Source organism: Lepus europaeus, chromosome 23 (genome assembly GCF_033115175.1).
Source record: "Lepus europaeus isolate LE1 chromosome 23, mLepTim1.pri, whole genome shotgun sequence".
Lineage (NCBI taxonomy): Eukaryota > Metazoa > Chordata > Mammalia > Lagomorpha > Leporidae > Lepus > Lepus europaeus.
The window spans coordinates 1,651,796-1,664,971 of NC_084849.1; the positions used below are offsets into that span (position 1 = coordinate 1,651,796).

General features: G+C 61.5%; 1 protein-coding gene across 5 annotated transcripts in view; it reads left to right on the plus strand.

The window, feature by feature from the left end:
• RIMBP2 (RIMS binding protein 2) overlaps positions 1-10,126 on the plus strand; it is a 189,009-nt gene extending 178,883 nt beyond the window's left edge. For 3 of the 5 annotated variants that reach the window (XM_062182189.1, XM_062182191.1, XM_062182190.1), the window contains exons 17-20: positions 1,110-1,213; positions 6,076-6,147; positions 8,369-8,479; positions 9,910-10,126. In XM_062182189.1, the coding sequence (XP_062038173.1) occupies positions 1,110-1,213; positions 6,076-6,147; positions 8,369-8,479; positions 9,910-10,074 (452 nt within the window). In that variant the 3' untranslated portion in view covers positions 10,075-10,126. Of the gene's footprint in view, positions 1-1,109; positions 1,214-6,075; positions 6,148-8,368; positions 8,480-8,855; positions 9,135-9,638 lie in introns of those variants that run through there. The other 2 variants (XM_062182192.1, XM_062182193.1) reach the window with 2 other exon arrangements.
• Positions 10,127-13,176: the final 3,050 nt, after the last annotated feature.

The window sequence follows — 13,176 nt, forward strand, 5'->3', positions numbered from 1 at the left end:
CCCAGGGTCTGGGCTGTTGGGAAATGGCCTGGGATTTGCAGCAAACCTGCCGACACGCCGTAAGGGCTCCGTTAGCGGCTGTACCGTACTGGTCGGGAATGAGGAGGAGAAGAGTCTGCACACGCTCAGTTCGATTTGTGGTTGAATCTGTGGATGCAGAACCCGTGGACACGCAGGGCTGGGGGGGCTGTCTCTCCCTGAGGGCCGTGTGGCCGGTGCTCCTCACCAGGACCCAGCAGCCCTGGGCCTGTGCACACGCGAGCACCGGGCGCCAGCTGCTGCACCACCCGAGCCACCCAGCCACCTCTCATTGCCCTGAGGACACTTGCACGTGGTTTGCATGGTTTGCGTTTGGGCTTTGAAGCCCCAGAGCCGAATGCAGGCCAAGAGTGGCTGTTTCTGGAAGGGCAGCGATGCCCCCAGCCCCGCACAGCTGTGCCGGGGGCTCTGGCCACCCCGGCCTCACAGCCTGGGCCTGTGCTTCCCTGCCAGGCCCGCCAAGCAACCCACGCCCCAGATTCTCGGGGGATGCGTCCGTGCCTTCTGCACCCCAGTTTCTTGGGACAAAACAATGGCGTCGTCTGCGGCCGAGACAGAGCCGGGCGGTGCCAGGGAACCTGTATGTGGCCTCGGAGACACAGTGGGAGGACGGGAGAAGAGAGTGGCGGGAGCCCTGGAGGTGGGTGGGGAGGGTGTCTCTGTGCCCTCCCAGCTTCTCTGAGCGGCAGCCCCCAGGCTCTGCCTATCCTCGGGCAGAGAATCACTTGGCTGTCGCCCTACCTGGGCCTAAGACTTTTTGAAATGGTCCTGTGGGACTTCCCAGAGTAACAGTCACCAAGCAGCTCACCTGTGTGGTCTCCCTGAGCCAGGGCCTCTGGCACTGTGCAGACTATGGACGTCTGGGTTGAGTGCCTGGCTCACATGCGTCCCCCCACTGTGACGGAGGAAACACTGTCACCCTGGTAGGGGACAAGGAGCGGGGCAGACGCTCGATGGCAGTGTCCAGCTCCTGCCCCCAAGCTGCCAGTCTCAGCTGTGCCTCTCTGCACCAGGCAGGGGTCGCCCATGAGTGGGAGTAAGCTCACGGTGCCTGTCGTCTTGCCCAACAGAGAGAAGCAGAAGGAGTGGCCGGCAACGCCCAGTGTCCACGCGCAGGATGGTGGCTGTGTATGATTACGACCCAAGAGAAAGCTCGCCCAACGTGGACGCCGAGGTATGGCCACTGGGGGCTCGCTCTTGAGACCCGCGTCCCTCACCCTGGGAAATCCTAAGCCTCACAGGGACCCACACTCCTCGCCCTGGGAAATCCCTCTCCCCAGCGAGACCTGTGTCCTCACAGGAGCAACCCTCACAGAGCACTGACACCCATGTCACTCCTCAACTGACCCCAGCCCACGTGGTCACAGATCCCACTGCTCACACTGACCCCATCCACGTGGTCACAGATCCCACTGCTCCACTGACCCCATCCACGTGGTCACAGATCCACTGCTCACGCTGATCCCACGTGGTCACAGATCCCACTGCTCACACTGACCCATCCACGTGGTCACAGATCCCACTGCTCACAATGACCCATCCATGTGGTCACAGATCCCACTGCTCACACTGAGCCCATCCATGTGGTCAGAGATTCCACTGCTCATACTGACCCCATCCACGTGGTCACAGATCCCACTGCTCACACTGACCCCATCCACGTGGTCACAGATCCCACCGCTCACGCTGACCCATCCACGTGGTCACAGATCCACTGCTCACGCTGATCCCACGTGGTCACAGATCCCACTGCTCACACTGACCCCATCCACGTGGTCACAGATCCCACTGCTCACACTGACCCATCCACATGGTCACAGATCCCACTGCTCACACTGACCCCATCCACGTGGTCACAGATCCCACTGCTCACACTGAGCCCATCCACGTGGTCACAGATCCCACCGCTCACACTGACCCCATCCACGTGGTCACAGATCCCACTGCTCACACTGAGCCCATCCACGTGGTCACAGATCCCACTGCTCACACTGACCCATCCACGTGGTCACAGATCCCACTGCTCACACTGACCCATCCACGTGGTCACAGATCCCACTGCTCACACTGACCCATCCACGTGGTCACAGATCCCACTGCTCACACTGAGCCCATCCACGTGGTCACAGATCCCACTGCTCCACTGACCCCATCCACATGGTCACAGATCCCACCGCTCACACTGACCCATCCACGTGGCCACAGATCCCACTGCTCACACTGACCCATCCATGTGGTCACAGATCCCACTGCTCACACTGACACATCCACGTGGTCATAGATCCCACTGCTCCACTGACCCCATCCACGTGGTCACAGATCCACTGCTCACGCTGATCCCACGTGGTCACAGATACCACTGCTCACACTGACCCCATCCACATGGTCACAGATCCACTGCTCACGCTGATCCCACGTGGTCACAGATCCCACTGCTCACACTGACCCATCCACGTGGTCACAGATCCCACTGCTCAACTGACCCATCCACGTGGTCACAGATCCCACTGCTCACACTGACCCCATCAACGTGGTCACAGATCCCACTGCTCACACTGACCCCATCCACGTGGTCACAGATCCCACTGCTCCACTGACCCCATCCACGTGGTCACAGATCCACTGCTCACGCTGATCCCACGTAGTCACAGATCCCACTGCTCACACTGACCCCATCCACGTGGTCACAGATCCACTGCTCACACTGACCCATCCACGTGGTCACAGATCCCACCTCTCACACTGACCCCATCCACGTGGTCACAGATCCCACTGCTCAACTGACCCATCCACATGGTCACAGATCCCACTGCTCACACTGACCCATCCACGTGGTCACAGATCCCACTGCTCACACTGAGCCCAGCCCACGTGGTCAGAGATTCCACTGCTCACGCTGATCCCATCCACGTGGTCACAGATCCCACTGCTCACACTGACCCATCCACGTGGTCACAGATCCCACTGCTCACACTGACCCATCCACATGGTCACAGATCCCACTGCTCACACTGACCCCATCCACATGGTCACAGATCCACTGCTCACACTGACCCATCCACGTGGTCACAGATTCCACTGCTCATACTGACCCATCCACGTGGTCACAGATCCCACTGCTCACACTGACCCATCCACATGGTCACAGATCCCACTGCTCACACTGACCCATCCACGTGGTCACAGATCCCACTGCTCACACTGAGCCCAGCCCACGTGGTCAGAGATTCCACTGCTCATACTGACCCCATCCACGTGGTCACAGATCCCACTGCTCCACTGACCCCATCCACATGGTCACAGATCCCACTGCTCACACTGACCCATCCACGTGGTCACAGATCCCACTGCTCACACTGACCCATCCACATGGTCACAGATCCCACCGCTCACACTGAGCCCAGCCCACGTGGTCACAGATCCCACTGCTCACACTGACCCATCCACGTGGTCAGATCCCACCTCTCACACTGACCCCATCCACGTGGTCACAGATCCCACTGCTCACACTGACCCCATCCACGTGGTCATAGATCCCACTGCTCACACTGACCCATCCACATGGTCACAGATCCCACCGCTCACACTGACCCATCCACGTGGTCACAGATCCCACCGCTCACTCTGACCCATCCACATGGTCACAGATCCCACTGCTCACACTGACCCCATCCACATGGTCACAGATCCACTGCTCACACTGACCCATCCACGTGGTCACAGATCCCACTGCTCACACTGACCCATCCACGTGGTCACAGATCCCACTGCTCACACTGACCCATCCACGTGGTCACAGATCCCACTGCTCACACTGACCCATCCACGTGGTCACAGATCCCACCGCTCACTCTGACCCATCCACATGGTCACAGATCCCACCGCTCACACTGACCCATCCACGTGGTCACAGATCCCACTGCTCACACTGACCCATCCACGTGGTCACAGATCCCACCTCTCACACTGACCCCATCCACGTGGTCACGGATCCCACCGCTCACACTGACCCCATCCACATGGTCACAGATCCCACTGCTCACACTGACCCATCCACGTGGTCACAGATCCCACCGCTCACACTGACCCATCCACGTGGTCACAGATCCCACTGCTCACACTGACCCATCCACGTGGTCACAGATCCCACTGCTCACACTGACCCCATCCACGTGGTCACAGATCCCACCGCTCACACTGACCCCATCCACGTGGTCACGGATCCCACCGCTCACACTGACCCATCCACGTGGTCACGGATCCTACTGCTCATACTGACCCCATCCACGTGGTCAGAGATCTCACCGCTCACACTGACCCATCCACGTGGTCACAGATCCCACTGCTCACACTGACCCCATCCACGTGGTCACAGATCCCACCGCTCACACTGACCCCATCCACGTGGTCACGGATCCCACCGCTCACACTGACCCATCCACGTGGTCACGGATCCTACTGCTCATACTGACCCCATCCACGTGGTCAGAGATCTCACCGCTCACACTGACCCATCCACGTGGTCACAGATCCACTGCTCACGCTGATCCCACATGGTCACAGATCCCACTTTTGACACTGACTCTGGCCCTGTAGCCTCACAGACCTGGCTGCCCATGGCCACCACACTCGCTGCACAGCCATGAGCCCTCCTGCTCCTCTGTCCACCTGTGTGGAGGCCCGGCTGGCCAGTGGACGGGCAAGCAGAGGAGAGGGAGAGATGTTCTCAGGGCTTTGACCAACTGTAGTCAGTCTGTCATCCCAGCTCCACTGACTCACGGGGAACCATGGTCCAGAAATATGAATGGAAAATTCCAGAAACAATCTGCAGGCTTTAAATTGCAGTTCTGAGTTGTGTGAAGAGATTCGGCCGCATCCGCTTCCATCCTGCTGAGGGGCACATTCTGCCTCTGTGCAGTGTCCACACCGTACGTGCGATCCACCCTGTGGCCGCTGAGAGACCACGTTCACGTCACTCCTGTTCTGGTGTAGTTACAGCTGCTCTACATCACTGTCACCTCTCACTGTGCCCGGCTGACACCAAACCTCCTTGTGGGCACGTGGGCAGGGTTCAGTGCCCTGTGCCGTTTTATCCACCAGGGCTCTGGGTGGCTCCACAGAGACGGAGGGCCACGGATGGAGTGACCCGTGGCCCCGTGGCTCTGAGACCCACAGGCAATGTGTGGTTGCCTTCAGAGAGAAATGCACGTACCACCTCATGTGGTCAGTGAGCGAAAACCAAGCAGTGAGCACCCCCAGGCGCTGAAAGGAAAAGCAGGTGCACAGAGCCTGGCACGACTGGGCCCGGGGGGGGGGAGCCGAGGACGACCTGAGACGCCACTGGGACCTGAGGCCCAAGGGAGCCTGGCCTCAGCAGTGGCTGTGTTTGCCTCCTCGGCCAGGGCCGCCATCCTGAGAAGTCCGCTTCCTCCCACTTGTGTCGGGAAGCCTGGCGATTTTGGGCCCCGTGCTCTGCAACAGCTATGGCCAAGGGGGGCGGGCACAGAGCCCTGTTCGACGCTGCGCCTGCCGTGGCATGGGTGGGGCCAAGGGGGGCGGGCACAGAGCCCTGTTTGACGCTGCGCCTGCCGTGGCATGGGCGGGGCCGAGGGGGATGAGCACAGGAGCCGTGTTCTATGCTGCACACCTACCGTGGGGTGGGTGGGGCTGAAGGGGCGGGGACAGGAGCTGTACTGAACGTTGCACCTGCTGTGGCGAGGGCACGGAATGGGGCAGAGGGTCATCACGGAGCCGCGGGTCACACTTGGCTCTGAGGTCCCCAGCTGTAGCATCAGCTCCCTCCCAGGCCTGCAGACGCCGCCCGGAAGTTGCACTGGAACCTTGCACGCAGGCCGTCCTGTCAGCCTGGCAGGGCCTGGCGTGCAGCAACTCCATGAGGGGCTGTGACCAGAGCCCCCGCTAGCCGTGGGCCTCTCCTGTGTCCAGGACCCGATTTCTGCCCAGAACATTGGCGGCCCTGGTGGTCGGGACGGCGGCCGTAGAGGGAAGCGGGCTAACGCTTCTCTGTCTCCACAGGCGGAGCTCACGTTCTGCACAGGGGACATCATCACCGTGTTCGGGGAAATCGACGAAGATGGATTTTATTACGTGAGTGAGACACCCCGGAGCATGAGTCCACTGTGTGCATGTGTGCACACGCGTGTGCCAGGCCACTGTGCATGTGCACACGTGTGTCTGTGCCTGGTCTCAGTGTGTGCGTATGTGTGCTGGGCCACTGTGCGTGTGTGCACACGTGTGTGCCAGGCCACTGTGCATGTGCACACGTGTGTCTGTGCCTGGTCTCAGTGTGTGCTCACATATGTGCTGGGCCACTGTGCGTGTGTGTGCATGTGTGTGCCAGGCCACTGTGCATGTGCACACGTGTGTCTGTGCCTGGTCTCAGTGTGTGCGTACATGTGCTGGGCCACTGTGCGTGTGTGTGCACACGCATGTGCCAGGCCATGGTGTGTGTGCACACGTGTGTCTGTGCCTGGTGTCTGTGTGTGCGTACGTGTGCTGGGCCTCTATGCGTGTGTGTGTACATGTGTGTATGCCTGGTCTCAGTGTGTACGTGTGCTGGGCAACTGTGTGTGTGTGCACACGTGTGTCTGTGCCTGGTCTCAGTGTGTGCTCACATGTGTGCTGGGCCACTGTGCGTGTGTGTGCATGTGTGTGCCAGGCCACAGTGTGTGTGCACACGTGTGTCTGTGCCTGGTCTCAGTGTGTGCGTATGTGTGCTGGGCCACTGTGTGTGTGCATGTGCATGTGTGTGCCAGGCCATGGTGTGTGTGCACACGTGTGTCTGTACCTGGTCTGTGTGTGCGTACGTGTGCTGGGCCACTGTGCGTGTGTGTGCACACATGTGTGCCAGGCCACTGTGCATGTGCACATGTGTGTCTGTGCCTGGTGTCTGTGTGTGCGTACGTGTGCTGGGCCACTGTGCGTGTGTGTGTACATGTGTGTATGCCTGGTCTCAGCGTGTACGTGTGCTGGGCCACTGTGTGTGTGTGCATGTGTGCCTGGTCTCAGGGTGTGTGTGTGTGCACACGCGTGTGCTTGCCATTCTCTCTCAAAGCCACACGGGGAGCGTGCACGTGATGGGACTTTCGGTGTACGAAGCTGCCCAAAACAAACGCACTCACGTGCCGTCACCGAGCCCCTGCCCCCGCCCCCGAGCGGGTGTCCCGTGTGCACCGGACTTCGTTAGCTTGCTTCATGCAGTCAGTGCCTCGGTGACGGCACGTGGGACGTGCAGTTGATCAATCGATCAATCAAGCTCCGCCCTCCCTCACCCGGCCAGAGCCGCCCTCAGCAGCCGCACCCCTCCCTCCCCACGCCTGTGCTCCCTGGGACAAATGCAGGGTGGGGAAGTGGCTCCCCCACTGCCAGCCCCACCCCACCAGAAACCCAGAGGGCCACTGGCTCACTGCAGCTGAGAACACAGCACCCCCCTCCCCCACACACACAGAGAACACAGCCCCCCCCAGAGACCACAGCCCCCCCACAGAGAACACAGCCCCCCCCAGAGAACACAGCCCCCCCCGAGACCACAGCCCCCCCACAGAGAACACAGCCCCCCACACACAATGCAGAGAACACAGCCCCCCACACAGAGAACAGGGCCCCCCCCACACAATGCAGAGAACACAGCCCCCCCCACAGAGAACACAGCCCCCCACACACAGAGAACACAGCCCCCCACTACAGAGAACACGGCCTTCCCCCCACTGCAGAGAACACGGCCCCCCCACAGAGAACACAGCCCCCCCACACACAGAGAACACAGCCCCCCCCACACACAGAGAACACAGCCCCCCACAGAGAACACAGCCCCCCACACAGAGAACACAGCCCCCCCCACAGAGAACACAGCCCCCCAGAGAACACAGCCCCCCCACAGAGAACACAGCCCCCCCCCACAGAGAACACAGCCCCACACACACACAGAGAACACAGCCCCCCCGAGAACACAGCCCCCCCACAGCCTGGGAGGCTGCCTTCCCGCCACTGCCCAAGTCTGCAGTGCCCGCACAGGGAGAGCAGCACAGGGCGGAAGCCGAGTGGCTGTCCCTGTGCCCGGCACACGCAGCCACCCACGCTGCACCCCCCGGCATGCGTGTGCACCGCCGGCCAGACTCTGAGGACGCTCAGGACAGCCCTGTAGGGAGAGCGGCTCTGACGCGAGCCCCGGGCCCCGCGCAGACTCCTCTGCCCTCTGAGGCCCCGGCAGTGGGGCCGGTCACCCCTGCAGGCCTCCCAGGTGTGCGGCGGCTCCCGCGGGCCGCGGGTTCCAGGGGGCTGAGTCGGCTGTGCCTCTGGCCGTGCACAGGGGGAGCTGAACGGACAGAGAGGCTTGGTGCCCTCCAACTTCCTGGAGGAGGTGCCGGACGACGTGGAGGTGCACCTTTCCGACGCGCCCACGCGGCCCCCGGCCTCACGGGTAAGCAGAGCCGCCCGCCCCCCAGCCCTCCCCAGCCACGGGGGGTCCCCGTGGGGCCCGCGTGCACAGCCCGGGCCTGGAAGCATAAACCTCCCGTGCAGGGTGTGCCTAGAGTTCCTAACCCTAGACCGCACTTCTGTTTGCAAACAAAAAGGGAAAAACCAAACCCACAGCCGCTCCCGCTCCCGTGGGCCCCGAGGCGCAGGCGCAGGGCGGGCAGAGGGGCGGCCGCCCCTAGGGCCTCAGTCCCCGGCCCAGCGGCCCAGGATGTCCAAGCCTAGTGACTCATTTCCATCGACTTCATCACGCGAGTCCTCCTGTCATGTTTTATATGAATTATATTTTTGTTTCTTTGCTCATCTGCTTGGACGAGAAGAAGAGTGTTCATTTCACACCTTAATCAGGCCCAGGGGCCTTCGCGTAAGCCAGCACTGAAGATACCTAGACAGATCCCGGCTTAAGCTACTTCCCGGACCCGTGCGGGAGACTTAAGCCCGCTCGCTGGGGTCAGACACGGCCCCTGGGCCTGTAGCAGTAGGGTGCTCCCGGTCTCAGCTGTACACAGTGACACCGGCCCTGTCGAGCCTCATGCCCACTGCTCACACCGCCGCCCCAGGGCCCCCGAAATTAAAGCTGCACTCGGCCCCGCCAGCCGCGCCTGGGGAACCTCGGCCCAGCCTGCGCGTCCAGGGTGGGCGCTTTGCTTTACAGCAGCACGGAGCCGGCCCGGCGCTGGCTCGGGCGCTCTGGGCGCTGGCCGAGCCCCCACGCCACCACCCCCTACCTTACGGAGGCTCCGGCTCTCCGCAGCACACGGCGGTGGGCACAGGCCCGGGGCGGGGGTGCCGGCAGCGGCCTTAGGCAGGCCAGGCCGACGGTATCTTCAGGTGCCCCTGGGGCGCTGTACCGGGTCTTCCATTAGATCACACCTTGACTCCAATCCAAGCGAGCTTGAAGCCCTCTCCTGGCGCCAGAGTGGATTCTGAACACCTCCCTGCACGGGTGTGCTGGGGGGAGGGGAGCCAGGTGACCCTGCAGCCTCGGGCCACCAGTCAGGGGAGCTGGCGAGAGCACCCCAGGAGGGCCTTGCCGCTCCCTTGGATTGTAATTAAGGTTCATTTTAGTTTTTCTGTTTGTTCGTTTGTGTTCTTCCAACCAGCGTGTCATCTCCCGTGTTTCGGTAGTGTGCTAACCCAGGGCTCCCCACAGCCACGTAGCTTCCAAAGACGACACAAAGCCCTTTCAGAACCCTGGCTCCCCAAGCGTCACCGAGGGGCACCCGCCACCTCCCCGCAGCCTCATTCCCAGCCCCAGCGCCAAGGCCGCGACCGCCCCGGGGGAACAGCACACCCTTCCACCCTGGCGGGAGTCGGGCGGGCGCGGCGCCGAGCGGTCACGCACTCAGTAAACTGTCACCGTGTACCTACTAGGTTCCTCCTGAGGGTTCAGGGACAGCCCTCGTCCACGCGGGGCCACCTGCGTCCTCCGTGGGTTCTGGTAGTCCTGGGAGAGGCAGGGACATGTCCTCGAGAAAGACTAAGGGGCTGCTTTCCAAGGGCAAGAAGCTGCTGAGGAAGCTGGGCGCGGCGCGGTGACTCCGGGCGGCGGCGCCACCGCCACGCGGCTCTCTTTAATCCCAAACCAGGCCGGTCAGGACTCAGGGCCCTGCTAGCCTCCTCCCCCGACACCAGTACCCGCGTGCGCTTCCCCGGCCGCAGCTGTGCCTCCCCGGGCGCCGGGCGCCGGGCAGGCAGGGCGGGGCTGTCCGTGGCTCCCCATAGTCGCAGTGTTCGTGCGTTTGTCATGCGCCCGCCCCCGTCCACACGCTGGCCTCCTGCTGCCCACCTGCCCCCCGGACTCTGGTCTTGACTCCAGTTTGATCTGCCTTGCTGTTCTGCCTTATACTGCACAGTGACTTGTACTGTCCAATAAAAGCTGCGTGTGCCCTCTGTCTGTGCATCCGCCGTCTCCATGGCTCCCACACATGCCTGGCCAGGCACCCCAGCACATGCACGCATGCACACGCACACACGTGCCCACAATGCAACACATGCTCACGTGTGCACGCACATGCACACACGCGCACACACATGTACACACGTGCACACACGCGCACACACGCGCACACACACACAAGGCTTCCCTACTGCCCCCTCGTGGCAGGGCCGGCAGGGCAGCTGACTTTGCTGGCCATCGTCACTGCTTGCACAGTGTCACATCCCGTGGTGCATGGAGTCATGTCACCCTCATCCTGTGTCACAATCCATGCCCCGACACTCGACACGGCACAGCACATGCGTGAACCACATGCAGCCACCCAGCCCATGCACAGGCCACACCCACTCCCACCCCCACTGGCATCTGAACGAGGCTTCCGCCGCCGCACAGGTACCGACGGCTCCTACTTTCTAACTCTTGTCCACTTGGGAAGCATTTTTATTCTTTCTATACACTCCCAGACTGCCTTTCTTTTGTAATTTACGGAAGGTTTGTAAATGAATGACCAGTCTCCCCATTGCGTCTTCAACTGTGAACTGTAAGAGTCGTGTGGCAGGTTTGTTAAAGGACAATTAGTCGTGTGTGATTCACTACTGTGTGGGTGCGTGCATGTGTACAGTTCCTGTAAAATATTTTCTAGAAATAAAATGTTATTTTATACCACGCGGCTTCCTGGTGCCTTCCCAGCGCTGTCACCCCAGCGGCTCAGCTCGGTCCCTGCCACCTGCGCGTCCCCGGCGGGGGCTTCCTCAGCCACGTCGCCATGTTTCGGGAGTCGAGGACCGAGGGACATAGCCTCCTGTGCTGTCACCCGGTCTGCTCGGTGACAGAGCCGGGGGCACCGCGGACACTCCCCTGGGGCACCTACTTGGCACGACAGACGCCCCCAACCCCCCGGTACAGAGTTTTTGTAAAAGCCTCATTTAGAGCAATAGAGCGAGCGAGAGCGAGCGAGAGCGAGCGAGAGCGAGCGAGAGCACCTCCATCTGTTGGTTCAGTCCCCCAGAGCCTGCAAAGCCAGGGCCCATCCTGGTGCCCAGAACTCCATCCGGGTCTCCCGTGTGGGTCTCACGGACCAAAGTGCTTGAACTGCCCCCTGCCCCCAGGGTGTGCCGCTGGCTGGGAGCTGGGTCCCACGTAGAGCTGACTTGAACCCAGGCACTGACCCAGCATGAGGGCGTCCAGGCACGTGACACCCAGCAGCCTTTTAAAACTCCCGGAATGGGGGCGCTGTGCTGCAGCACCCGAGTCCCACAGGCCGCCAGTGCGCGTCCCAGCTGCTCTGCTGCTGACCCAGCCCCTGCCCATGCTCCTGGGAAGGCAGCGAGCCCAGCCCAAGTGTTTGGGCCGCTGCACTCACACAGGAGACCGGAGGAAGCTCCTGGCCTCCGCCTGGCCCAGCCTTGGCCATTATGGCCATCTGGGGAGTGACCAGTGGAAGGAAAGATCTCTGTTCCAACCCTGCCTTTCAACTAAATAAACTAAAAACAATTTCCCAAACAGGAATTGCTTATCCTCAGAGGCAAAGCCGGCGTCTGATGCGAGACAGAGGTGACAGCTCCAGGACAAAGGTCTGAGGCTGTGCCTGGAACAGTTTTCACTGCATTTACAGAAAACGCAAACGTGTGAAGAATGATGGCGAGTTCTCAAAAAACCTGCAGGAGTAGCCAGGAGTAATGTTCTCTGAATCTCCTGAAAATATTTACAGATTTCCCAAAACATGAAAATGTAGGGGAACGCAAAGCACCCCTGAGCTGGGCGGTCGTGCCCCTGGGCTCAGCGCCTCACCCCACCCCCGCCTGTCCCCGCCGAGCACCGAGACCGCGGTCGGCCTCAGGCTGCCCACCCCACAAAGCAAGAGCCGGTCTTGTCTTCCAGGAGCGGGGCGCCGGCGCCAGCGCACCGACAGCAAGGTCAGCCTGTGGCCTGCCACACCGACGAGCCATGTCCTTGTCCACATCGCTGCCAAGCGGCAAATTCGGGGAAGGGCATTTGTAGCCCACCAGGGGCACGCGTCCCAAGCCACACGGCCCACGGGAGCTCGGGGGGGCGGGGGGCAGCACCATAGCAGCCCGGGGGTCCAGCTGCACAGACCCTGCTGTGTAGCTACATCCCAAGACTTCTTTTCTTTGAATATTTAAATCCACAAAATAGCAAGCCCGAGCTGGGAGCATCCCCGGCACATGGAGGTGAGGAAAGATGTGCCGTCTAGAACACACGGCGTTTCTGAGTAAGAAACAAAATTGCGCGCAGATCTGATCCCCTCACAGACGCTGACGTCCAGCAGGCACCAGGGAGCCGCTCCGTGTCCTCCCGGATCAGAGCGAGACGCAGTGCACGGCCACAGGAGGCGCCGCCTTACTTGGTGAAGGTTTATTCCAAAGGCAGAGCTAGAGAGGGAGACGCGGAGACAGAACTCCCACCTGCTCGTTGGCTCCACACATGGCCACGACGGCCAGGGCTGGGCCAGGGCTGGGCCAGGCCCGAGCCAGGAACCAGGAGCTCCGTCCGGGTCTCCACGTGGAGGGTGGGTGCAGGGCCGTCCTCCACTGCTTGCCCAGGCCATTAGCAGGCAGCTGGATCAGAAGCAGAGCAGCTGGGACATGAACCGGCGCCCACGTGGGGTACCGGCCCCGCAGGCGCCCCCCCAGAACGAGGAGGGTTGAAAAGACCGACGTCAGCAGATACCGATGGGACGT